Genomic DNA, 27538 nt, shown 5'->3' with positions numbered 1-27538 from the left:
CAAAACACATATTAAAACATATATGTTAGTTTTTTTCTGTGTGGGACTACTTAAAAGTGCATATCACTCTGGATTTGAACATTCTTCAAAACCTTTGGGATAATTTAAGTACACAGGCAAAACGTATAAAACTGTTTTAGCTGTTTTTTTTGTGTGTGGAATATTTAAATGAAAACAATCTTATTGTGCCTTTAATTAGCTGTATCTTTGTGTGAAATGAGAAAACGGGTTGTTTTGAGGTACATAAAGTTAGCAAAATCGTCTTCTGACCTGATCTCCATGGTGTCTGAAAAGTATTAGAAATCATTTTCACATTTTCAGGTACACAAGATTTAATCAGAAGTTAGAAATCCAATTTCTCCTCGCTTTAATTTTAATCAGTCTGTTCTAACCTGTGTTTATCTCTATGACTCATATATATAAAAAAGTGTTATTAAAAAGGTGAATAGCTAAAGATAAATATAACTTTTCAAATGTACCATGGTAACCACAGTTTCTGCCACTGTGGCATACCTGTGGGTACTTAAAAAAATAACACAAATGTTCTTGTTTGTGAACAAGTAATGTATTTTATACACTAGCAATATGTTACGCAGGAGAAAGGGCCGAGAAGTAATACATTTTATACTGGGTTTCTTCAAATCTAATTTAAGACTTTTTTAAACCCCTTTTAAGACCAATATTAATTCAATTTTAGACTTATACAAGGCTAAACACTAACAATTTTTTTCTAATGGCCTGGTTACTTCTGTAAATAGTTTTTGTAATGGAAGATCATGTAAAGGGATGTGTTGCTTTAGTTTTCTTTCCCTGATCAGGGAATTTAATCAGGAGAATTTGCTGTAAAATGTGAATTTTTAAGACCTAAAATACGGTGGCCGAGAGAGCTTACACATTCTGCAATTTAAGAAAGCACATGCAATTTCAAAGAAACACCAGCAAATTAAGAAACTATCTTTATCAATTTGACAGCACACATGTTGCAAATTGGTCACGACACAAACAACTGAAGAAATGCACTGCAAATCATAACACAACGGAAATGTTTCTAGAGAACCAGACAGAACTGTTGTGAGCATGTATACACACACACAGACACACACAGACACACACACACACACACACACACACAAAGGCATAAAACGATAACCAAAGTCAAGATTTTAAAACCGCCAAAATGTTCTGCTATACCGTTCCTAGGGTATATGTAAGACTTATTATTTATATTCTTTTTTTTTTAGGACAACAGTATCTCCAGAAGAAAAGATATCCAAAAATGCCATTTTAAAATGTAAAGAAATTAGTGTTTCTGAAATGAAGACACCAGACGTCAATGATTTATTTTAATTATTTAGCCTGACAAGTTTACTGTTCCAAAATATTTTAAATGTTTCTCAAAATAAAATATATTGTGTTCAATGTGGGGTGTGGGGGGGGGGGTGGGGGGGCTGTTGTTTTTTACCCAGACATTTAAAAAGAACTTATTTCAGAGCAGTAATCAAAATACTGTAAAACCGTGATATTTTTATCTAAGGTCATCATACCGTCAGAATCTTACACCGGCCCATGCCTAACACACACAATAAATAATAGCTTCACTGCAGTAGCTATTCCCACTGCCATTAGCAGCAATAAGTTTTTATATAGGATTCTAATTGTACTATACTATATTATACTAAAACGCACTCAAAAATATTTTTGCTGCTTGTTCAAACTACTTATTTAAATTTAACTTAAGTTTTTTGGGGTGAAAAACTATGTTCAATCCACTTAAATTGGTTATGCTAACTTAATAAATTTGTGTTGAGACATTGAATGAACTGTGGAACCCTGCAGAGCAGCTTTCATATTTACCATTATTAAAAACTCATTACAAGACAAAAAATCTGCCCACCAAGGTAAACAATACAGCCTCTGCCTGTCTATTTTGAGTTCATCTGTGTCAGAGTGCTTCAGAGGAAAAGCAGAGCATCGCCTGAGTGCTTTTCCTCCACCCAAAAAGACAAGCACTTGCACTTGGCGTCTCCTCCAAGATTGAACAACTGCAACACAATCGCTCCGGCTCTTCACAGAGATTACTGTGCTTCAGAACAAATGACGGGCTTGTCTGCTTTGCGGCTCAGGGGACTTCAGAGGGTGGTAGGTGCAAGATTGGGGTGAAAGAATTGGCCTTTCAGTGGCCTCCTGCGGGATGCGTGTCAATGCACATGGTTGTGGAGACCCAGAAACTGGCCGTGGTTACTTGAGCCAGTGGCTTTGGAGTTAAATCCAGAGTCTAAGCCTTAGGCCGGCACGGAGAGGAGGCCAGAGCTTTGTAGTAGGATTTGTCAGAAGAACAATATAAGCACGAGTTTGTCCTTTGCTCTGCAGGCCCATGTGGGAGACAACTAGAGTTTCTGGCCCACTTCAGGCGAAAAAGACTGTTGTTGGATGTGCATTTGCAGATATTATTTTTCTGATTTTGTGTGTGGGTTTCTGCTGGACATCATGTGGGTGTGCACGGCTCTTGAGGATATATGGAAAGGCTAAATTAGTACATAATCTGCTACAATGATTCATTAATACTGTGTGAAATTGACTTAAGCAGCCGGTATTTCAAGTACAAATGAAATCAAAACTAGCCTAGAATTTGTTAGCTCACATTGCTAGTTTTGTGATGAACAATTCATCTGTGCATGTCATTGAGGGTGTTTTCAGACCTGCCCTATTTAGTTCTGTTGAATCGCACTAGAGTTTGTTTTCCCTCTTGGTGTGGTTTGCATGGGCAGGTGTGAATGTAGCAGTCGCACAAAAAGCAACATTTTGTGTCTGCCAGTTTGTTTACTTGCAGGATTTCCATTGGCATTTTCCCGCACATTAATTCTGACCAATCAAAAGGTAGTTTAGAAAAAACATTTAATTAAATCTGGCCAATAAGTGATGTGGATTTTGTCACATGACTACATTTTGATTCTTTCAACTGGTTCGGGCCAAAGCAATCAGTGTGGTGTGAAAAGGACCCAAAGACGGCAGAAAACGCTACGTTTTATTTGTTGCCCTTGGTTCGGACCAAATAAACCGAACCACAGATGTGAAAGCAACCTTAGAAAAAAAATTGTTTGCTTTTGCAATCTTTAACTGAAATCCAATTACTTCTATCTGAGGTATTGGGTGTGGCTAACATAATTAACCACACCCCTCCAACTGTCAGTTTTGACAACAAACAGAAGGAGGAGGAGTCTGTTAGGTTGTATTAACTCTCCCAAACACCTTTTCCGAATCTTTACTACATCCAATCAGCTGACAGAAAGAACAAGCCACGCCCACTGTTTTTTTATTTAATATTCCGCTTCTCTAGGAACCGCATCACAATACATAAAGAAAAAATTGGTCACAGTTTATGCTGCATTTCATATCACACACTGTGAAGCAGTGGCACAGTAGGAAGTGCTGTTGCCTCACAGCAAAAAGGTCGCTGGTTCGAGCCTCGGCTCAGTTGGTGTTTCTGTGTGGAGTTTGCATGTTCTCCCTGCGTTTACGTGGGTTTCCTCCGGGTGCTCCGGTTTCCCTCGCAGTCCAAAGACATGCGGTATAGGTGAATTGGGTAGGCTAAATTGTCCGTAGTGTATAAGTGTGTGTGTGAATTTGTGTGTGGACGTTTCCCAGAGATGGGTTGCGGCTGGAAGGGCATCCGCTGCGCAAAAACTTTCTGGATAACTTGGCGGTTCATTCCGCTGTGGCGACCCCGGATAATAAAGGGACTAAGCCGACAAGAAAATGAATGAATGAATGAGTAATATCACACTCCGCTTGATGCCCTTTCAAATGTATTGTCAGAAAAAGGAGACTCAAGGTAAAAATCACATTCATTCTCTTAATAGATAAAGTCATGAAGTAGATTTTTCTTTTCTAAATCTATGTAAAGACACATTTAATTGGGTGAGTGAAAGGTCATGTCAATTTGCCACTATACACTATACACTATACACTCACTTTATTAGGTACACCTGTCCAACTGCTCGTTAACACAAACAAAAAGCTGCTGCAATCATGTCAATATGGACCAAATTCTCTGAAGAATATATCCAGAACCGTGTTGAATCTATGCCACAAAGGATTAAGGCAAAAAGGGGCCCAACCTGGTACTAGTAAAGTGAACCTATAATAAAGTGACCGGTGAGTGTATGTCTTTGTAAACAGGTGGTATGTTAAGGCAAGGGGTCATAAAAGAGCTTGGGGAGAACTTGGGGATACAATGCAGAACCATCTGTGTAAATACAGTGGAAAAAAATAGTTATGAATACATTAGATATGTACATTATAAGGGTAAAAAAGAAGAGGAGGATTTAAATTGGGGTCATAAATGAGTAGGAGCTGGGAGAGGCCTGGTGAACCAGGAACCAGCTGTGAAAACACAAAGCAGGGAGGAAGCAAGGATAAAAGGTACAGCAAATTTCAGGGACATCAGATTTGTCCTGGGAGAGATTGCAGATGGGTTTCCTCTGGACTTTTTTGACAATACTGGAATATCCATTCATTCATTTATTTTCTTTTTGGCTTAGTCCCTTTACTAATCTGGGGTTGCCACAGCAGAATGAACCGCCAACTTATCCAGCATATGTTTTATGCAGCGGATGCCCTTCCAGCTGCAACCCATCTCTGAAAAACATCCATACACACTCATTCAATCTCATACACTACAGACAATTTAGCCTACCCAATTTACCTGTACCGCATGTCAATGAACGGCTCAAATCAGCAACCTTCTTGCTGTGAGGCGATCATGCTACCCGCTGCGCCACTGTGACGCCCTGTTGGAATATCCCATAAAGTCTATTCTTCTGATATTCATAACCTCCAGACTGAGTTTGATTAGGTACGGAAAAGCCAGAAATCACGACAGTTGCAGATCATTTCATAACTCCAGAAGCTTGAGAATTAAGCATTTTGGTACTTTTCTTAAAGTTAGATTTTGCTGTTGGCATGACGCTTCACATGACGTCTAAATCTGTGGCTGTATTCCCAACCCGTTCAAAGATTTCAACCCGATGGGGGTGCAGGAACCCAACCAGGCTAGACTAAACGTCTACAAGAAATATAAACAGAGTCCAGAAAAATAGCAATTAGGAGAAAAACGTACATTTTAGGCTTGCGTATGTGGGAAAACACAACGGATGTTTTGGAGAATTTGAGCCCAAAGCTCAGCAGTAGAGCAAACATGGTGTAGACTGCTACTCTGTGCCTAGGGGCTTTCCATACTACATCAAAATGAAAGATTGAATGCCATCTCCCACTGGAACCCAGCAGCTGCGGTGCCACTTTCAGCACTCAAATGACTGCAAATACTAAGATCAATGCTGTATCTCACATAAATCTAAACACAAAAAATGTCACTTGCACTTAATACAATGTGTTCTGACCTCGCAAGATAGCATAGTCGAAGCTACCAACGGGAGTACAGAAAGTTATCCAGCAACTTCTATTAAGTGGAGCACCTACTATAAACAAACACTCTGCAAACTCAGACATCAAACAATCTAAGTTTTTCAAAATTGTCCAAAGACAGGAATTGGTGTTGTTCATAGTTTTAAAACAACTTTGAAGAAAGGTTATGATCACCTTCAAATTGCAGGGGCATTTGACTCCCCTAATTAATGCTTCAAACACATATGTGTGGGGAAAGACATGAAAAACTAAATTGTTTGCACTGACAACAAAAATGTACTTACCAGTAGTTATTTGAACCCATGAAGAAATTTCTCCATCAGATCTTAACCCCAATGGCTACACAGCCCTCCTATTCACAGCTGCCATGTGGCTTGCCATGTGGTTTGTGTGTGTGTGTTCAGAAAACTATATGCATTTTCAAATTATTTAAATGCACTGGAGCTTAATGCTACGCTTTAAAATACTATTTTGTAATTAAGAGTGGGATATGAACTCATGATCACATTGTCTTTAAGTCTAATACCTAAATCGCACTGATTAGTGCCTTAAAGGGACAGTTCACTCAAAAATTAATATTCTGTCATCATTTCATTTGCTCATCCCACTTGTTCCTAACCTGTGCAGGTTTCTTTATCCTGTTCAAAAAAACACTTATTTAGTTATCAGGAGTGAGTTTGAACCCACAAGGGAGTCCAAATGCCCAATAGATTCCCGCACATGTTTTACGCAGCGGATGCCCTTCCAGCTGCAACCCATCACTGAGAAACACCATACACTCACATTCATTCACACACATACACTACGGATAATCTAGCTTACCCAATTCACCTGTACCGCATGTCTTTGGACAGTGGGGAAACCAAAGCACCCGGAGGAAACCCGCGCCAACACAGGGAGAACATGCAAACTCCACACAGAAATAGAACTGACCCAACCGAGGCTCAAACCAGAGACCTTCTTGCTGTGAGGTGATCATGCTACCTACTGTACCACTGTGACGCCCTGAATTATATTATAAAATACATAATTCATGAAATGCAACAACTTCTTAAAATGTATCCTATTACCAGGAGTGGGGTTTGAAACCACAAGGACATTGTCTATTGGATCTTAAATTCAACACCTTAACCACTTGCATATCCTGGTTTAATAGAGCACAATTTTGCATTATTTTCCCATGATTATAGATGTACCAAATACAATATCATATCATCAAATCCATTAATGCAATGATTTTAAAGCATATTTTAGTTACCAGAAGTGGTACTTGAAACACACAAGAACCTATTTATTTAAGTCCAAGGCTTTAACTACTTAACCATCTAGGCTAATTTCCACACATTTTTGGCAACATTTTATTAAAACTGTACAGCTGAAGAGAGTTCATTAAATGCAACAACTTAAAAACAACTTGTTTTATTACCAGGTGTGGGGTTTGAACCCACAAGGAAATTTTCCAGTGGATCTTAAGTCCAAAACCTTAAACCAGGGGTCACCAAACTTGTTCCTGGAGGGCCGGTGTCCTACAGATTGTAGCTCCAACACTAATCAAACACACCTGAACAAGCTAATCAAGGTCTTACAAGGTATATTTGAAACATTCAGGCAGGTGTGTTGAGGCAAGTTGGAGCTAAACCCTGCAGGGACACCGGCCCTCCAGGACCGAGATTGGTGACCCCTGCCTTAAACACTCTGCCATCCTGGTTAAATCTGTCAAACTTTTGGCAACATTTTTCTTATTACAGATGGCAATAATCTTCATCAACAATATTGATGCAACAATTACAAAAAAAATATATATTTTATTACCAGGAGCGGGGTTTGAACCCACAATGACAGTCCAATGCCTTAACCAGTCAGCCATTCTGGTTAACTTGTCCACATCTTTGACAACATTTTTTCCATATTCCTGTAGATGTACAGGGATGACAATAATCTTTCATCAAATACATTGATGCAACAGTTTTTAAGCACTCATTTAGTTAACAGGAGTGGGGTTTGACCTCACGAGGACATTTGTCCACTAGACCTTAAGTCCAATGTCTTAAGCACACGTTAATCCTGGTTAATTTGATTGGCTGGCACTTCAAAAGTTGAGAAATTCCCAACTTCTGCAGCAAGCAACGCTGCTGAAGCAACGCTGAATTCACAATTCAGTTTGGCAGTGCTTGACGTCACCTATTCAAAGTGAATTGACACTGTTGACACTGACGCCCTGTGTGAATCGGACGCAAGAGTTCCAAGTTACAATGGGTCAAAAAAAAGTCAACTAATCACAATTAAGGAAATGAGTTTACTAATTTCTTAAATAACTAATCAATTTTGACAGCATCTGCTGTCAATATAACTTCTATTAAATCAATATAACAAAATATTAATCCTGGTAAATTTCTCCACATCTTTGGCAATTTTTTTTCCAAAGCTGTACAGTCGAACAAAATTTAACAACTTCTAAAAGCAGTTGCTCTAAAAAAAACTTGCTCTATCTTTGCATCATTTTTACCCATATTATCGTAGAGTTACTTAAGAAAATAAAATTTCATCAAATGCATTGGTACAACAAATTTCATTCATTCATTCACTTTCCTTCAGCTTAATCCCCCGGGGTCGCTACAGCAGAATGAACTGCCAACTTTCCAGCATATGTCTTACGCAGCGGATGCCCTTCCAGCCACAACCCAATACTAAAAAACATGCATACACTCTCATTCACACACATGCACTACGGCCAATTTAGCTTATTCATTCATCTGTAGCGCATGCATTTGGACTGTGGAGGAAACCAGAGCACTCGGAGCAAACCCAAGGCAACACGGGGAGACCATGCAAATTCCACACAAAAATGCTAACTGACCCAGCCGGGGCTGTATAACAAATTTAAAGCACTTATTTTGTCACCAGGAGAGGGGTTTCAACCCATGAAGTCATTTGTCCCTTAGACTTCAAGTCTAATACCTTAAGGCTTAAGCGTTCAGCTGTCCTGGTTAACATTTCCACATCTTTGACAACCTTTTTTTTCCATATTACTGAAGATGTACAGAGATGACAATAATATTTTGACAATTTAATATTTTATTAAATACATTGATGCAACAACCTTTTAGCACTTATTTAGTTAAAAGGAGTGGGGTCTGAACCCACAGGGACATTTGTCTACTCTACCTTAAGTCCAAAAGCTTAAGCACTTGTGCATCCTGGTTAATTTTTCCAGATTCTTGGCAATATTTCCATAGTATTAAAAGAGCTGTGGAGCTGAATATAATTCAACAACTTCTAAAAACATATTTTTTAGCAGGAGTGGGGTTTGAACCCACAAGGACATATGTCCATTGGATCTTAAGTCCAACGCCTTAACCACTCAGCCATCTTGGCCAAACTTGCTATAAACTTACAGCAATTTTTCCCATATATTATAGAATTACTGAAAACGATAACATTTTATCAACTGCATCGATTCAACAATTTTTCCTGTACTTATTTAGCTACAATCAGTGGGGTTTGAATTCAAGAGGACATTCGTCCATTGGATCATTAGGCTCTGGACACACCAAGCCAATGCCAAACAACTACCTACTGAAACCCAACTGTCAGGTAATTTGTCCATTAGACCATAAGTCCAATGCCTACACATCCAGCCATCCTGGACAATTTCTTTACATCTTTGGCAACATTTTATTTCCATACTATTATAGCTGTATAGCTGAACATAATTCATCAAATGCATTGATGCAACAATTTATAAACATTTAATTTATTACTATGAGATGGGTTTGAAAGCACAAGGGCAATTGGCTATTTGATCTTAAGTACAACATGTTAACCACTCAGCCGTCCTGCTCATTCACACAGCAAGGAAACACTGTAAAAAAGTGATTAGTTGACTTTACTGTATAAAAAAGTGAGTAAACACCTTGCCTTAAAATATTTAAATAAGTGAACTTATTAACTTATTTATAACTTAATATGAATTAATTATGGGTTGACTTGTTTAAAGTCAAATAATCACTATTAAGGAAATGGGTTTACTCATTTTTTTAAGTAACTAATCAATTTTGACAGCATCAAATCAGTCAATGCAGTCAATCAATATCTCGTCGTTCAAATGTGTCATTCTGATTGCTTCATCTTTAAAAAAAAAAAAAAAGAAAATCAAGGAGAGGGATAAGAGGCGAACAGCTTCAGCATTGAAACATTTGATAAATGCATGCTGCAGAAAGGATGTTGACATGATTAGTGAAAAGCAGCCTTGATCAATGCAGCAGCAGACGTCGAGCTGAAAATCACCAGTGGACTGAGCTCACCAAAGCAAACTTAACACCAACCCGCTCAGTTTAATTCCTCCTTTACAACAGGAATCACGCACAAATACGCTCCTAAGACCGGAGTCCAACCGGATCCCCTGTGAGCCTGACAACTGAAAGAACAAACTGTTAAACTAGCCTAAGTGACACACACTAGTGTCAGTGGACATGTCAGTTAAGCCATTTATAAGGGACTCCCACACCCGCTTATTAAAAGAGCCTGCTTTCATTGAGCTGTACTCAATCACTCTGCCTTTGAAGCTTGGGGGAAGGAATCTTGATATTGATCTGAAAATCAAACTCTTCTCACATGACTGCTAGGAAAAAAAACTGACCACTGACAGAAAGCTGGCACTGCAAGATCACACACTGACAATGGGAGTAACACAATCATTTATGCACAAACAGTAATATTAGACTATCATACTATTATTCAGACTCATTTACTGAAAAAGATAAAACAAAACAAAAAACAAAATGACACCGATAAAGTGGTGAGGGATCATTTCAGATCTACTTTCCTGCAGAGTTCAGCTCCAACCCTGACTAAAAACTAAATCAACTAAGATCTGAAGGTGCACTTGGTAATTAACAACAGGTGCGTTTAATCAAGGCTGCAGCTGAACTCTGCAGAAAGGTAGATCTTCAGAAACAAGATTGGGCAGCCCTGCTTAAACCTTTCAGGCATCCTGTAAAACTAAAAAGTTCCTCAAACTATTTGAGGAAACCAACTGCAACAAACCGTTTAAGTTCAAAAACTAATCCTAATGTGTACTGTGAACTTAATCCATATGAGTAAACGAAGCAATTTGAGCTCAGTAAAACCCGATAAATGGAGAGAACTCAAACCAAGTGAGTACTGTAAAACCCAATACGTTAAGCCAACTCAAACCGTTTGGGAAAACCGATTGTTACAAACCATTATGGGTACTGCGAACTTGCTCAATTTAAGTTGAAGTAATGAGGTATTTAATTAACCTATTACCTTCAACACTGAGTTCAAAACTCTTTTAAAATGAGTAGAATTAACTTCCAGTGAACTTTGAGTTTACTACACTTATTTTGTTTGATAAAGTGGACAGTTGGGTTTTATAGTGTAGTTGAACATCCAACATTATTTCCATAATATTATAGAGGTACCAAAGACAATAGAAAATCATCATATCCATTGATTCAACAATTTTAAAGCACATTTTTAGATATCAGGTGTGGGGTTTGAACCCATGGACATTTGTTTATTGAATCTCAAGTCCACTGCCTTAACCACTCAGCCATCCTGGATGAACTTACTACATTTTTGCATAATTTTTCCCATATAAATGTACTTAAGACATTAATATTTCATCAAATGCATTCATTTCCAAGCTCTCTTTTTTAAATAAATAAATAAAATGTTACCAATAAAGTGATAAGTGACCATTATATTGATAGTTTGAATGAGAACATTTGTGTGTTATTGCTACTGATGGCAGCAGTGAAAATAATTTTTTAAGAGTGGTGCTATTTTTCTTTGGTTGTAATTATTGATAACTGTATTATCTTACAACATAAATATGCATTAGAAGAAAATGTCAGAAAAAATAGGAAAAAAAGTTTGTAGAAAAATTGCTGAATGTTCATGTGATTTTTTTTTTTTCTGTTTGACTTTAAAACTTCAGGTTATATTGCAATATTCTCTGTAGTTGCTTTTGAACATTTAGTAAAAAGCAACCTATATTTATATAAATATAAAATGTAAATTTTATGGGTACTTTTAAATATGCTTTATTATTAAGATATATTTAAATCATTCTATATCATACTATGTCAACTAATTATTCTTTACCACACAATACATTTTTACAATAAGTCTATCCATTAGTAACGCATTCTTGACAGTAGACTTCCTTGTGCTGTTTGTTCTTGGCTCGGTTGTCCGATAACGATATGGCCGCTGATGTATCGTGCATCCCTAATATATATATTTTTATGCAGTGTTTCTATTTTTAGGTGTGACTTTTTAACATTCTGTCAAGAGTCTACAGATAAAAAATAGCCATTCTTGGCTAATTCTGGCACATTTTACAGTAATACCCAGGTAACAAAGAATTCTGGCCCAGAGTTTGCATAAAGCTGGCACAGCAGGCATTCCTCCGGCACTGGCATACAGCATGTGGACCAAACATGGCCTAGGTTTGGCAGAGGTGGCACTGTCTTTAAGATGGCACACATGGTTGGGGCCAGTCATTTAAAATGTAGTATTTGGCCCAGATGTTACAAATTTATATTTGGGCCACGTAAGTTTGGACTGTCGTAACCCACATTTAAAATACCTAAATTTATATTTGAGTAAAAAGAATTATCTACCAATCAGGGCGCTTCGAGAAAAAGCATGCACATAGTGTGCCTAAAGCACAATGCTTCATGGGTTTATCAATTTCATTGCAATCGTAATACACCAACCTATCTGGCCCAGTTCAGTTCCAGTTATAAGTTATTAACTTGGCTGAGACTTGACCGAGATATGGTCCATATTTGGCCCTTGTTTGGAAGCCAGACTTGGTATAGTCATGTATCGTAATTCACTGCAACATGTGGCCCAAGCAAAACCTGATTGTGTGGGCAAGAGCTGGGCCAGAGAAATTTTGCTATGTGGGTATTTATTAATGTGCATTGCCCCTGTAAACAAATAAACCAAGTTTATCAATAGGCCTTTAGATAGATAGATAGATAGATAGATAGATAGATAGATAGATAGATAGATAGATAGATAGATAGATAGATAGATAGATAGATAGATAGATAGATAGATAATTCGATATTTCAGATTATCCTCAAGACAGTAAAATGAGCATCAGTCAGTAAACCCGCTTTATTAAAGAGATAGTTCACTCAAAATGAAACTTTACTCACCATTTACTCACATTCAAGTGGTTTGATTTTTTTCTTCTGTTTAAAAAATGCCGTTGACAACCATAACAGGAAGTTTCTAGTAAATAGTTGCATTTTCCAACATTTCTCGGTAGACTAATATCTTCATTTGAAGAAAATAAACTCAAACAAACGGAGTATAACCAAACGACGACAGAAATGTCATTTTTAGGGTGAACTATCCCTTTAAGGATTACACCCAGCCTCCAACATTGATTCGGATGTCGTGTAATCAGTTGAGAATCACCAGGATTGTCATGTGTGTCTTACTTCAGTGTCATCTCACAGTGAGAAATGAATGAACCACACAGCTTCATAAAGACATGTACAGGTTGAAATGAAACCCACCGAGACAGCACGACAAAAAGTTCTCTGCTTCACCTCGAACTGGTCCCTCTGTCCTGTTTACACAGCACTTTTTCCCTCTGGAGACGATCAATAGAAAGGCTTCATCATCCCGCTCATCAGAGACAGACAGACAGCACTAATGAGCCTCAGAAACGGCTGACTGCTCACTTTCTCTGAGCCAGAAGGGCACGCAGGGTTACACTGGGAAGACGAACAAAGATCCTGTAGAAGCATTAGCATGTAATAATGACGACCCATTATAAAGCACAGCACTTAAAGTCAATTTGAATCGCATGTATAACATTAACCAATCATCCTTCACAATAACGCACCTGCGTTTAAAGGGCCAGTTCCCTAAAAATTAAACGATAAAATTGAATTAGTTTGCTCCAGCTGTTGTGAACATGGTTTGACTAGGTTAGACATAAGTCGATGTTCATAATTCAGTATGTTAGTATTCAGCATATTGGTATGTGGACACCTCGAAAATACATGAATAGTATAAGAATATTCATTCTGTTTAATTGGTAGTAGTAGTTCAACACAGCACTAAATGAATGATGACTTAAAAGGAGATTTATTTATAAACATTTTTATATGTTAATCTGGCCTAGGACATTCTGTGACTAGAGAATTTGTTCGATACCCTTTGACTATACACTACCTGACAAAAGTGTTGTTGTTGATCCCAGTTGTATTAGAAACAAATAATAACTTGACTTCTCACTAATCATTTGAAAGTGACAGAGGGTAGATTTTTCCAATGAATCATCTGTTCTACTGCATCCCAAACATCACAAATACTGCAGAAGACCTATTGGAACCCGAATGGACCCAATATTCTTACAGAAATCAGTCAAGTTTGGTGAAGGAAAAACATGGTTTGGGGTTACATTCAGCCTTCGTCCCAGAGATCTGCAGAGTGGAAGGCAACATCAACAGCCTGAGGTATCTAGACATGTGTGGTACCCATTACATTACAAACTACAGGAGAGGGCAAATTCTTGAGCAAGATAGCACTGCATACTTTAGCATCCAGATCAAAGTTCTTTAAAGCAAAGAAGATCAAAGTGTTCCAGGATTGGCCAGCCCAATCACCAAATATGAACATTATTGCGCATGTCTGGGGGAGGATGAAGGAGGGAGGCATTGAAGATGAATCCAAAGAATCTTGATGAACTCTGGGAGTCCTGCAAGAATGCTTTCTTTGCCATTTCAGATGACTTCATTAATAAATTAATTGAGTCATTGCAGAGACGTATGGATGCAGTCGTCCAAGCTCATGGGAGTCAAACACAATATTAATTCTTTTTTCATTGCACCTTGACTGTATATTCTATACTGTACATTATTTCTGTTAGCTAACAAGACTTTTTGTCTAAGCAAAGTCAGGCCATACTGTCCTAATTAAATAATTCAAAGCATTCTCATATTTTATTTTGGTTAAATAACCATAATCATAAAAGCCACTTCTGATACCAAGTGATCAACTAGAAGTCAAGTTATTATTTGTTGTTGCTAAAACAAGACTTTTGTCAGGTAGTGTATTATGGTTATGATTTTACTTCATAAACTAATTTTAACTTTATTAATGACACTGTCATGTAAAGTGTTACCTGTGGTACTTTATCAACCGTTTAATAATTAATTCCTATATTATTACAGATTTAATACGTATATATATATATATATACATAGCAATACATTAACTTTAGGTTATTACCCGTTCATAATTTTTTGAAGCATAGGTAAATGGTGATAAAAGCATTAGCAATTAATCTTAACAAGAAAATTTGATACCGGCAAAAGCCACCATCATTTCAATAAGACACCAGTATATTGTCAGCAAAAATGGCTATTATTTTGTTGTAGGTTTTGTTTTTTAGCACTCTCAAAGCCAATGTCTCTTATTGTAAATGACCAAGGACCCCAAATTTCAGCTAAAAATCTTTGTTAATGTCCTACTGAATTTAAAATAATTAAAAAAATACACCCTGGTTTAATGTCTAATTTTGAGTGAACTGTCTTTTTAAGGGGAAAAGTGTCATGTTGTCTTTAAAAAGACGGTTCTCTTAAAAAAAGTTTTTTTAAAAAATCCTGCCATTACTTACTCCCTTGACTTGTGTCACCATATATCTTTTTGGGTTTATTTTACACAAAAGATTATATTTTAAAGAACATTGGCAATCTGTAACCATTTACACCAGTGGTCTCAAACTCAAATCCTGGAGGGCCGCAGCTCTGCAGTTTAGCTTCAACCAGCTCCATTTCACACCTGCTTAATAGTCTCTAGTAGTCTTGAACTCCCTGATTAGTTGGATCAGCTGTGTTTGATTAAGATTGGAGCAAAACTGTGCAGAGCTGCGGACCTCCAGGAATCCAGTTTGGGACCTATGATTTACACTAACAGTAGGTAAATCAGATACTATACAAGTCATTGGTAACATTTGAACTGGTTTGAAACAAGTCAAGGGTGTATAAATAAGGCAGATTTTTAATTTTGGGGTTAATAAACATTAAGATTAACATCGTCTTCAAAATGTACATAATTTAAATAGTTCGTTTCCATTCCGGTGACTACTGTTGTATATCGTGGACAGCTCTTTGAATATGAATAAAAGATTAGTTGGCCATTGGAATCGTATTGGCACAAACGGTAGGCATGAGTATATATCCATTCACAAAGTGATCTATGCACTTCATGATATCCATTTCATGTGGGTAAGATGGAGATGGAAATAAATTTTATGCACAGTTGCATTGATGTTGAGTGTAACTGTGTGGAAATCCAGATACTCATTCAGCTGGCAAAAACGCTGCAGAAGACCTCGGGAAAAAGGCATGCTTGACTGCTGATTTTATAAAGCACTGCTGCCACCATGTGGAGAATAATAATACACATATGACTACATACGTCCATTTTTACATGTAACATCTAAAACCTTTTTTTTCCCTACAAAAATAGAGAAAATCTGACATTGAGGAATAATGCTTCACTGGCTTAAAAACCCATAAAGATCACAATGCAGCCATACATTTAAAAGTTGATATATTTTGCCAGAATTATTCAGACCACTTGAGTTTATCAATTTGTACATTTTTAGTCATTAAAATAAAATATTTATTCTGTTTCAAGTATGTCAGAAAAGGTATGCCACTAATAACTAATTACTACCAGATAATGTACCATTATTTTACCCATTACATTTCTTTTTAGCATTGTATAGGCTGTGCAACAATTATGAAAACGTTTTTTTCCCCTTTGCTGACACCAAAATGGAATGACTCCTATATTCAGAGATTTAATTATCCCCAACATCATGTTAGGCATTTTATTTAATTTTTTATTATTGGATCAATAAAGCATGAAAATATAGTTGTTTCTATTAAGTAAATATTTACTATGCTACTGCTACACATTTACAAATTTTGCCAGTCAAAACTTGGAATAAAAGTTCAAACTAAAAATAAGCGATTCTCTTTAAAATAAAAGTCTGTGAAATCTGCAACTCCATGGCGGAAATTAAAGTGTGTGAACATAACAACAAGAACTGATGTATGAAGAGAAATCGTCTTTAATGTTTTTTCCCCATGTTAATGAGCAATTTATACCCCCCCCCCAAAAAAAGTTGACAATTTAGCTCCAACAAGAAAAAGAACTTCATCACTGCGAGATACTGCCAAATTGGACACTTGTTATTAACGGATGATAAAAAAAAATTATAAATCACATTAATATGGCATCACGTAACTGGAAAAGTCAGTGTTTAAGCTGTATGACAGAAACTGGTGAAACCATGGTGGATCAGGTGAAGCATCAGCACAAGAAGCACGTTTTGTAAATAATGTCCATGGAAGGTCAGATACAGCATTAAATTATTTAGAGTGATGGCTCTTAAAAGCACTGTTTAGAAATCTTTAAAAACTCTGACTGAAATAACCAGACAAAACCATAAGAAAAAAAATATCCGGAGATGGAGACCTTAATTGTAAATTCCACTCAAGAAAAAAAGGCAACTGTGCCTCAGAGGAAAAAAAACTAGAGTAACCACATGACATCCTCGAAGAAACTACACCAGACTGTTATCATCATCATCATCATCATCATCAACTCAACGGCGATCTTTCCGATCAGACTTCCGATCCCTCTCGCTCCTAGACCTTCTTCCCTCAGAGCTTGTCCTCTTGCGGTCGGGTTTGGAGGTTTTGTCTTTAGACCCTTTGCCTTCCCGTCCACTACTTTTGGAGGATTTGTGTGCCCTCTCGCTGCCACTCCTCCTCCGCTCTCGGTCTGAAGGTCTCCGGCGGCGTTTGTGATCCCGGTTTTCTCGATCCCGGCCGCGACTACGAGAGCGTGAACTGGACGATGAAGATGAGCCGGAGGAGCTGCTGCTGGAGCCGCTAGAAGAGGAGCTGGAGCCACTTGAGGACGAGCTGGAGGAGGAGCTGGAAGAAGAGCTGCTGCTACTTCGGCTCTTGCTCTTCTTGGCTCTGACTTTGGCTCGTCCGCGAGCATCATCGGCCTCCTCTCCAGCTTCCTTTGTGTCTGTTTTGGCTGCTTGCGGCTCTTCTGAGAGTTCTTGGCTCGGCTCTTGAGAAGGGACTTCTGGTTCTGGTTCAGGCTCAGCCTGCAGCTGTTGAGACTCAGGCACAGCAGCTTCCTCTTCTTTGCTGTCTTGTTGGGTCTCATTAGGGCTCGGGGCATCCGCTTGAGGCTCTTTACTCTCCTCAGGCTGGGTTTCCGTCTGGCTTTCAGGAGTTTGCTGGGAGTCTGCCGTAACTTCCTGCTGAGTCTCACTTTCTACCTCCTGCTCTTCCTCAATTCTTACATTACCTACCTCTTCAACTGTTGCTTCTGGACTCTCAACCTGCAACTTACCCTGTGCCTCAACCTCCCCCACAACCTCAGTGACCTCCATCTGTTCTTCCTCATCTTCCTTAACCTCAACCGCTCCTGGATCTTCATCCTCTTCCTCCTCATCTTCCTCTGCTTTCCTCTCACTCTCCTCATTTTTCTCTTCCTTCTCTTCTCCCTGTTCCTGCTCCTGCTCCTGATCCTCATCTCTCTCCCTAACCTCTGAGCTTTCCTCTGCTTCCTCCTCTACTACATCTTCATCCTCGTCCTCCATCTCCACAACATGCCTGTTACCTGCCCGGCCTGCACCAGCCTTACCCTCCTCTTGATCTTCTTTCTTCGTTTCTTCAGCCCGACGGCTGCCCTCCATTTCTTTGTCCCCTGTCCTCTGGGACTGACGCCTTGGCCGAGCTTCCATTTTGTTGATTTGCTCAGCAAAGGCTTCACGTCTCTCATCAAACACACCTGCGAAGTGGACAAAAAAAAACAGATGACATTTTCAAAGGAAAGTTTAAGTAGTAGTATAAGTTCTATGACTGATGTTATTTTTAACAACTTTTGCCTTTTAAGAGTCAAAGACTGCATGTTATATACTAATAACCAACAAAACGGTGTCTAAAATGTACGTCATTCTGGTTATCAGAATATATCTGGTTACAGTTGGCAGTCAATAGACTATATGCATGGCAAGTGTTCTTCAGCCACAGATGAAAGATTGATGTGACACTTCAATTTCATAAGGTTCCTTTTACAGCATCCATAATGTAGATTAATTAAAATATAACCCATTTAATATAAGCACTAATTTATTTGTTTAAGCACAAAGAGAGATGAAAGGAAAGCACAAAAAAATTCAATGGTTAAAAAATACTGTGGTAAAATATTCATATTTTTAAGACATGGCACAGAACAACGGGACTAAATGCACTCCTTGTCCAGTCTGAGACCCACTTCATCCTAAATCTCAATCAGACAGTAAAGATCATTAATAGTAAAGAAGCTAGATCATAAACGCTACGATTTTATCATGGCATGACAGTTCACTGGAAGCGATTGAGCTGGCTTGATAGAAATTTAAACTTCTTGTGTAAACACACCCCATTGTAAAGACTAACTAGTCAAATTCTCTTAACATTAAAAATAATAAATAAATATATATATTTTTTTTTTCAATCATATAAAATACAAAAAAAGCTTCTAAAATGTTACATGCATCCATGGTGGAAATAGAAATTTCTCAGTCTCTGTTTACAATGAGTTAGATCAGTTTACAGTATCAAACAAAGTAACATCTTGCCATCTTACCAGACATGTTTATATTAAACAAATGTTTTAGCTTAAGAGCTTTAGCTCAATACTCGGTCAAATATCCACCAACTCTTGTTTGACGAATTAGCAGTTAATAAATATTTGAATGTACTTGCATTAACAATAATAGCAACGATAATAGTAGTAAAAGCAGCACTACAGAAGCAACATGGCCACATTTCAAACTTTCGTTGGAGGCGGTTTGAATCATCAGACAGCATCATATAGCAGACCCATTTACATGATTTCTAGAGCCAATCATAAAAAATAAACCAGGTATAAACACTGTCTAAAATGATATAAGATTAGAAAAGTTGAGACACAAAAAGAAAACTAATGCCCAAGAAAAACAAAACACTTACCATTGAGTTTTTTCTGTGACTCCTCAAGGAGCTTTTGAGTAGCGGAGCACATTCGCCCAGGCAAATAGAAGATCGGGGGTTTGGTCTTTGTGCGAATAAATTTGATGAGCTTAGAATTATGTGCATTCCAGTCTTCTTGCTGAAAAACAACAAATCATGCATGGAAAAGTCAGACCAAGGACAGTCTACTCAAATAAAACTACTGCAGGGATGCAGTATGAGCTGCTGTTTTCCTGTAGCTGTGAGACATACCAGTTGAGCGAGCTCCACTTTGTGCTCCAGAAGTCGCAGCTCCGTTTGTTTGGCACGTCTTTCTTCAAAGAGCTCTCTCCTTTCACACTCCACTTTTTTACGCTCCTGTTCTGCCTGCACTTCCAATTTCTGCTCAATTTCTTGCCGTCTTTTTAACTGCAGGGGTGGAAGTTTTCAAATTAAAGCAGCACTTGGTTTTCACATTTTGATTCAACTTGACTTGATCTCAACTTAAACTGAAATAAAGGGAGTTAAAAATTATTCAGCTAAGTCAGCTTCTTTGGCTGCACAATATAGCGATTCAATATCAATATCGTCTGCAATAGACATGTTGCAAACTATGCAATGTTGAGATTATAGTTTATCAGCAATTGAGAATATGAGATTTGTAGAGTCATTGCAAAGTAAAACCAAAAGGCATAGAATCACCAACAGGTGACACTCTAGTGCGATTTGGGAAACTTCCACTAGATGGCGCGGCAGACATTTTGGAATGAAAATTCCAATAACAGCAGCATATTATACATCTGTGAAAAACTATTAAAAGTGCTGATCAGGGCTCAACAATAAGGACTGCCCGGTGGCCCGGGGCCAGCGTGAAAGACGCTCGGGACAGTAGACAGGATTGTTACTGGCCCCTATCGGCCAGTAACGGTGAGCATGCAATTTTTTTCGTAACATGGTAACAACAATTACACCGAAAAGATAGCAACATCTAACTATGAGGCTAAAAGAAAACGTCATTTTCTTAAGTCTTGGAAGCAGACAATTACATGGGTACTAAATTAAGAAACTGGGGGAGAAAAAAAGTAAAAAAAAAAAAAAAAGTAAAAAAAAAAAATTGTCGGTTTGGCAAGCCATTTTTATAAAAATAATTTAGAATTGCACTAAAATACCAGCACATCTTTCATACTGCCCTTTCGTTTGCATAAAATCAAACTAATTTTGTTCATTTAACATTTGTTAAATTTTTAAATGTTTAAATTCTAGATTCATAGACATTTTGCCACATTATTTAAAATGTGGCTAAGAACTAGCTATTAACCTTTTTTTTTTTTAGTGGGGCCAGTGAAATTTTGGCAGGGCAAGTAAAAACCTCAACCACTGGCCCAAACGGCCCAGTAGAAAAAATCCTTAGCGTTGAACCCTGCTGATGATTGTGATAGTAAGTGTTGTATTGTCGTATTTCAAGCTGCGTCTCAGCTTTAATGCACTTTTTACATAAATAAATAACAACGCAGCTGCTTGCCATCCCGACAGCAATAAGATCTAATAGAGTAGAGGAACTATGACGTCAAGCAGTTCCGTTTCCCTCGTCCCAAAGTCAATGGGTTTTTTCAATGGGATTTCAGTTAAATGGCTTAAATAAGGTTTGTGGCCAACACAAACTCAAGATACTTTCACGTTTTACTCTACGACATAACACATCAGACCCTTGATTTTTTTTTTTAAATCGGCTACGCTTTTTTTTTTTTTTAAAGACAGTTGCTATCAAGCTGCTAAATGGGACAACAGACGCAGGAGCGCAGCTCGCCTGTTTTGAGTATTTGGATTACTTTGTTATTCAAGTATCTTCAAAAATATAGTTTGTAGTATTTTTCTAATTGGGAATTCATATTGTGTAGATAATTTCTTTACTTATAAAGGCTGTCGAGACTATATTATGGAGATACTGCTTACCAGTGCAGCCCGTCTCTGTCATGCTCTCAGTAATGCAAACGTGTGAATAAATGTAAAAATACAGACATATTAACAGTCATTTTGATGCGATCAAGTGATTTTTGTTGTTTTTTTTCTTCATCTGAACACATTTAACCCTGCAATAACTGCAATATTTACACTCCTCTATAAAATGTAAAGCATGTGAGACTTTATGGGCTGCTTTTGACTGTACTTTGTGAGATAAAAAAAAATATTTAATCTTGTTCTGTGTTTATGATGGAACTTGCAGACATTTGATAGACTTGTTCCTCATTTCTGTCATCTAAGTAAGCAGGCTGTGTGCACGCGAGTGATACACTTATTTAAATATGTCTGATGATAATACTGTAGGCACATTTATACATACAGTTTAAAAACTTTTACAACAACCATAAAGTAAAACAGATGTATTTCCCACGTAAAAACTATCCAAATGTCACGTAGATCTATGCATTTTTGCATATTTATTTGTTTCTAATATATAGCATGGATTATATTATAATAACCGGAGAGATTAAATCATTGTCTTGGAGCATATTTCTAAAAATAAGCTAGAAAAGTCGTCTGTAGCAGGGTGCTGCTAACGTCACAGGCGAGCACCCAGAAGGCACTGTAGTCTGATTACAGCCTACTGTTAGCTTTTCAGTTCCTGCGTTTGCATTTAAGATCCAAAAGTGCTTAAAGTTGTATTTTCGTGTGAGAAATATACGGCTGGATAAAATGTGTAAGTGTAATGAACTGTGTTTGAACACAGAGCTTATTATTTGCAATCTTCGAAAAGCCTATGGGAAAATCCCATAGGGATTTTGTCGAGGGAAACAGTTTTATGCTAGCAGCCGATTAGCCTACAAGGTGACATCATAGTTCCCCCAATCTATGGACAGCAGACAGCTTTCACTCCAAAATGGCGGAATCCGGGGCTGCTGCTGGGCGCTGCAGTTGCAATGGAAAGTTCTATTGAGTGTCGCCTCTTGGTCATTCTAGGCTCTTTGGTATAACCATAATAGAGTTAAACTATCATTTTCATGTGTTTTAAAGGCATTTCAAAAGAGTAGACCATTCGAGCCAATAATGTACGATATTTCTAATTTTCTTGAACAATTTTACTGAATTGATGCAATGAAGACTATAAAGTGTTATTTTACATTATTCAGTTTCTGTATCTGAATACTTCGACTCTCCAGAAAATTATAAAGCATAGTTTTTTACTTTCTTTGCTCTAATGCAAAGGTTTTGAAAGTGTGAGGCGCGCCTCCCCTGGGGGGCGCCAGAGCTTATCAGGGGAGGCGCGGGAAAAAATATTATATAATAAAAATATAATTATTAAATTTAATTATATGTATTTTGTTATTTTTAAACGTTTTAATTAAACAAAGCAAAAAAAAAAAATAATCTGTCAAAAATAAGAAAACCTTTTTTACCCAGAAGGCCATAGCTGTGAATTTGCTTCTGTTTGGCAAGCCCGCCAATACAGGTATTTGCCTGCTAATACAATGGATCCGTTTCTGAGACCCCCCGATTCAAAGCCTTCAAGTTCAGGGCTTAAACCCAAAAGATGACGATATGATGATCAGTGTTTGAGTTTAGGATTTACGTGGACAGGACCAGCTGATGAACCATGACCTTTATGCGTGTTTGTCAAGATATTTTGGCTAATGACAGCATGAGACCCGCTAAACTTCGGCGACCCCTTGAAACCAAGCATGATGAGGTAGCAGTAAAACCTCCAGAATTTTTGTGTGTGTGTGTGTGTGAGTGAGTGTGTGTGTGTGTGTGTGTGTGTGTGTGTGTGTGTGTGTGTGTGTGTGTGTGTGTGCGCGCGCGCATGTGCGTGCGTGTTTGGGAGGAGGGGGGGGGGGCACCAATGGATAAGTTTTGTCAAAAGGAAGGCCCACAGTCTTAGACTTTGAAAAACCCTGCTCTATTGTAATTATTTATGCTTGCCATTTGATAATTATACTGTACATTAATCACACCCTTACAAAATTACCTCAAGCAATATAATTTTTTTTTCTTCAAATAGAGCCATTCAAGACATTTAATATAGACATTTCTACTGAAATGTATATCACAGAAAAAACTAAATGTCGCCATGTCAGATTATTCCAATATCATGTAGCCCTATTTCATAGCAAAAACAATTCAAAATATTATAAATAATAAATAAATAAAAACTAAACAAACAGTTATGTATCAGTTTTACATTTTTATGGAAATAAAAATCCAAAACTTTAAAAAATTTACTGAATAGAAGTTATAAAGTCTACACATTTTTTTTTTTTAATCAAGACTGTAAGTTGATGATTTTTTTTTTTAAATCTTCATTCTAGATTATTACTTACAAAACTTAAAAGTCCAATAATCAAACTCGTATGCCTACCCGCTCTGTAGACACAGTAGACTCCTGTTTAAACTTCTGCAACGTTCCCATCAACAGGCCAAACATGCGCCGGTTCCTGAATAAGGAGATAAAAAATTATTTAATTCTAAGGAACTAAAAATCACTCCACATGTGCTAGAAAAATAAGAAAATAAATGATAAAAGCATCGCTGACACAGCCTAAAACAGAAGCGGTACCTCTGCTTTCCTCTCTCATCCATGGTCTGATCTTGAATGAGATCTCGGCGCGTACGTTCCTTGGAGGTAGCAACCACAGATGACTGCAACGCTGGCTGTAAAAAAAAAAAAAAAAGAATGATTTAAAAAGAGGGGAGGGGGCAGGGGTACACATCTACATTGCAAATGAACAAAATCAGCATACTTTTTTGACGTCATCATCATCCTCAGCGTCGCTGTCATGGCGTGAATCTCTCCTGGCTCGCTGATCCCCTGCCAGCCTAGTACAGACATTTGTAAATAGCATGCAATAAAATGGCAATTTACTTATTTCATAAAATACCCAGAAAGTGGAAATTTGGCAAGGGATGCCTCACCTCAAGAGTGCCCCGTCGATGTCTCTCAGTTTGGCTGGGGGTCCTCCACCGCTATCTGAGAGTCCACGCCTGAGAGAGATTTACAGATGTTAAACAACATGCATTTAGTATGATCATGGGTCCGTCTTTGTACGAACAGATTCTTACCTCAGCAAATTGATTCCACGCCCCCTACCTCCTCCTGGGCCTGGGATGGTCAGTCTTCTATTCTGACCCGGTCTGAAAAAGGCAATAGATACACGGTTAATAATCATACATTGAAATACCAATCACGACTGTATGATGCATTACACTGCTCAATGCAGTGTTTGCTTTAATGTTATTCACCTCACAGCTGGTTAGTTAAAACCATGTCAATCAATTTCACTGTATAGTAGTCAATCAATTTCACTGTAATTGGTTTCAAGGTTTACAGCGGTTTAAAAACCGCAAGAATTTTCTGCTATACCGTTCCTACGGTATATGTACAGTTCTTTTACGTGTTTTTTTTTTTTAAGGACTAACACAAACACAAACACACACACTCGCATACACACGCGCACACACACAGCACATGTGGATGTATTGTATTTAATTAACTTTGTCTATATCTAACAACATATTCCCTGACTTCGGTCTTTTGAATTATTACTTGTTCTCAAGTTGTGTTTTGGCTGAGCGCAAAGACAAGTTCATATATTAATTAACATAACCACAAACACGGATTCTGCACATTTGACTGATTGATTGCATTTATTTCCCATAATGTAAACTTATTGTACGTTACACATTTATAATGGCCATTGTTGATTATTTGATTATTAAAACTTATTCAACAAAGGAGACAGGGTATGTTTGGCATTTTCAATGAAAATGGAGGCAGTTATGTTATAGGCTTCGTTTTGTTATGCATACAGTAAAGATGATGGTCATATAAATATGTAGCCACATGACGTCTCAACATTTTTGGTGGCTGTTAATTAGTAGCTGTTGCTAATACCAAAATGAAAATAGGCAGTTCTTTAAATAATGTTTTCATTTTTATTGCTAAGAAAGTAAAACAATATAGCCGAGGTGATGTGAATGAGGTTTTAAAGTACGCTGTTCCCTGAAGATTTACCCGACGTGTCCTTGGGAGTTTGTTTTCCATATCAAGCTTGCGAAGTCTGAACTTACAAGGAGAAGATGCAAGACTGAACTGTGTAGGCTACTTAATATTGAGGGAAAATCTGCAGCCACGTCTCCGTTTTCAGATATCTCCGTTTTCCCCCATCCATAGTGAGATGGAGCAGCAGCGTTTTCAAACTAAAACTGCGTCTTCAGGCGTAACCGTTCCAAAACTCATGTGTTTTCAAACTAAAACGTATTAGTGTAAACGGGGCCTAAGAAGAGAGGGAGAAATGAAGATGGTTTTGAGATTGTCAATTAACATTTAATGTTACCCTGTTTTTGTTTGTTTTATTGTTAAAAGCTAACTGTAAATGTTTTAATTAAATGTTGTAAATGAATTAGACTTAGTTTAAATGAACATATTGTCACATGACAATCCAGGTGGTGAGCAAATACAACTTTTAAATGATAACTTATTGCAATAAAATATAAACAATCATATTTGTAACAGTGGAGTTCAATGCTGAATACACAAGTCAAGCAGAATCTGCCTTCGACTTGATTATACTGCATTAGTTAATACAATTTACAGCAGGGGTGTTCAAACTCGGTCTTGGAGGGCCGGTGTCCTGCTTAGTTTAGCTCCAACTTCCTACAAAACACCTGCCTGAAGGTTTCTGGTATACCTAGAAATAGCTTGATTTCCTAGTTCAGGCGTGTTTAATTGCAGTTGGAACTAAAATATGCAGGACACCGGCCCTCCAGGACCAAGTTTGGACACCCCTGATTAAAAGTAATGTTTTCAATTTATTTAAAAATATTAAGAAATAAATTGTGAAAATTTCCCATGGCAACTTTAATGTAATATAGTTTGGCTAGGTATGTTTATCTCGATCATATTTGCTTTTTGGCCCTTCATACAAAAAAACAAAAAAACAACAACTTTGGGCACCCCTGGTCTAGAATGACAATGGCCCATCCCTTTTATGCCACCTGACATGTATCAAAAACATATGATCGTTGAAAAATAAACAAGCCTGTCCCATACAAACATCCGGTTTTACAAGAAAATAAACCCGTTTCTTGAGCACATCAAGGCTCATAGGGGACAAAAGATAATGCAACAGATCTATTATAATGTTCAGTGCAAAGCTCTTGAGGAAAGACCACAACTCTTCCCATTCAAAACGAAACAGGAAGTTCATATATGCTCGTTTTAACTTATACTTTTAAAACTAAAACATTGTTTTCAAGCTTTTAAACAAGTTACTAAACGTAGATTCAGAAAACAGCCCTCATCGTGCAGAGCTAAGACCTGATTTTATGAGGAGTGTCATTGTTTTCTCAAACATAAGCCCGCTCCTGGATGTCCACCATACAAATTTATAAAGACCTGGGTGATTCAAAATAAATAGCACTTATCAATATCGAATTGGACACATGTGCTCTCATTTAGCTTGTGAGCTAGCCGCAATATTAGCTTGCTATCAGGCCCTGGACTAATTTCTCCACAACAAATTCGTTAATGATTAAAACGCGTTCATTAAGCAATACCTTAATTCACCCGGATCTCTGCCGGTTAGTTTTCGAATATTCTCGTCCACGCTCTTTAAGCCTTCCTTGGCTTTTTCGAGCTGGTCTTGCAAACTTCGCACGGCCACCGCCATCTTGCTCTCCGTCTTCAAGCAGCGCGTGTGGTGTCGCGAGCGCGCACGGCTCAATGTAGGCGCGTAGCCGTGATCACGTGGGCGGGCGGTGCCTGTCTGTTTGATAGAAGTATGGGTAAACTTGATACCCGCATCAACATTGCGTAATTTTGCACACTGTACAACAATATTTTAACATTACTGCGAGGACTGGGTTTAGGATGGGTTAGACAAAAATACATTTTAATGAGTGATTAAAAAATGATATGAATATTTCTCATTATACTTGCTGTTTTTACATTACTGTGAGGGTTGTGTTTGAGGTTGGGAAAGCGGTAGACATTAATAAAATACAATTAATGGGAATAAACAAATAATATAAATAATTCTCGTTAACTTATCGCC

The 27538-nt window shown here is 37.7% G+C and overlaps 1 protein-coding gene, 1 long non-coding RNA gene and 1 other non-coding gene across 5 annotated transcripts; all 3 read right to left on the bottom strand.

Annotated features, from left to right (window-relative positions):
- Positions 1 to 8716: 8716 nt before the first annotated feature.
- On the bottom strand, positions 8717 to 8800 carry trnal-uaa (transfer RNA leucine (anticodon UAA)). Its single transcript has one exon. It is a non-coding gene; the product is annotated as a tRNA-Leu (tRNA).
- A 3760-nt stretch (positions 8801 to 12560) lies between these two features.
- On the bottom strand, positions 12561 to 13424 carry LOC141378529 (uncharacterized). Its single transcript, XR_015513117.1, has 2 exons — positions 13319 to 13424; positions 12561 to 13208 (listed from the first exon to the last, which is right to left on the bottom strand). It is a non-coding gene; the product is annotated as an uncharacterized LOC141378529 (long non-coding RNA).
- A 3114-nt stretch (positions 13425 to 16538) lies between these two features.
- On the bottom strand, positions 16539 to 27183 carry pnn (pinin, desmosome associated protein). 3 transcript variants are annotated; one of them, NM_001172570.1, is made up of 9 exons: positions 27042 to 27183; positions 24546 to 24617; positions 24399 to 24467; positions 24227 to 24302; positions 24043 to 24137; positions 23845 to 23920; positions 19764 to 19919; positions 19512 to 19650; positions 16539 to 18306 (listed from the first exon to the last, which is right to left on the bottom strand). In NM_001172570.1, the coding sequence occupies exons 1-9, from the start codon at positions 27152 to 27154 to the stop codon at positions 17099 to 17101; spliced, it is 2004 nt and encodes a 667-aa protein (NP_001166041.1). In that variant the 5' UTR covers positions 27155 to 27183; the 3' UTR covers positions 16539 to 17098. The 3 variants fall into 3 exon arrangements, with proteins under 3 accessions (NP_001166041.1, XP_087145036.1, XP_087145035.1); XM_087288910.1 differs by having other exon boundaries at positions 16544 to 18306; positions 24546 to 26116; positions 26256 to 27183; XM_087288909.1 differs by having other exon boundaries at positions 16544 to 18306; positions 24546 to 26116; positions 26862 to 27183.
- Positions 27184 to 27538: the final 355 nt, after the last annotated feature.

Source organism: Danio rerio, chromosome 17, assembly GCF_052040795.2.
Source record: "Danio rerio strain M-AB ecotype USA chromosome 17, GRCz13ab, whole genome shotgun sequence".
Lineage (NCBI taxonomy): Eukaryota > Metazoa > Chordata > Actinopteri > Cypriniformes > Danionidae > Danio > Danio rerio.
Note: the sequence above shows the minus strand (reverse complement) of the source record. Positions and strands in the feature narration are given on the sequence as shown.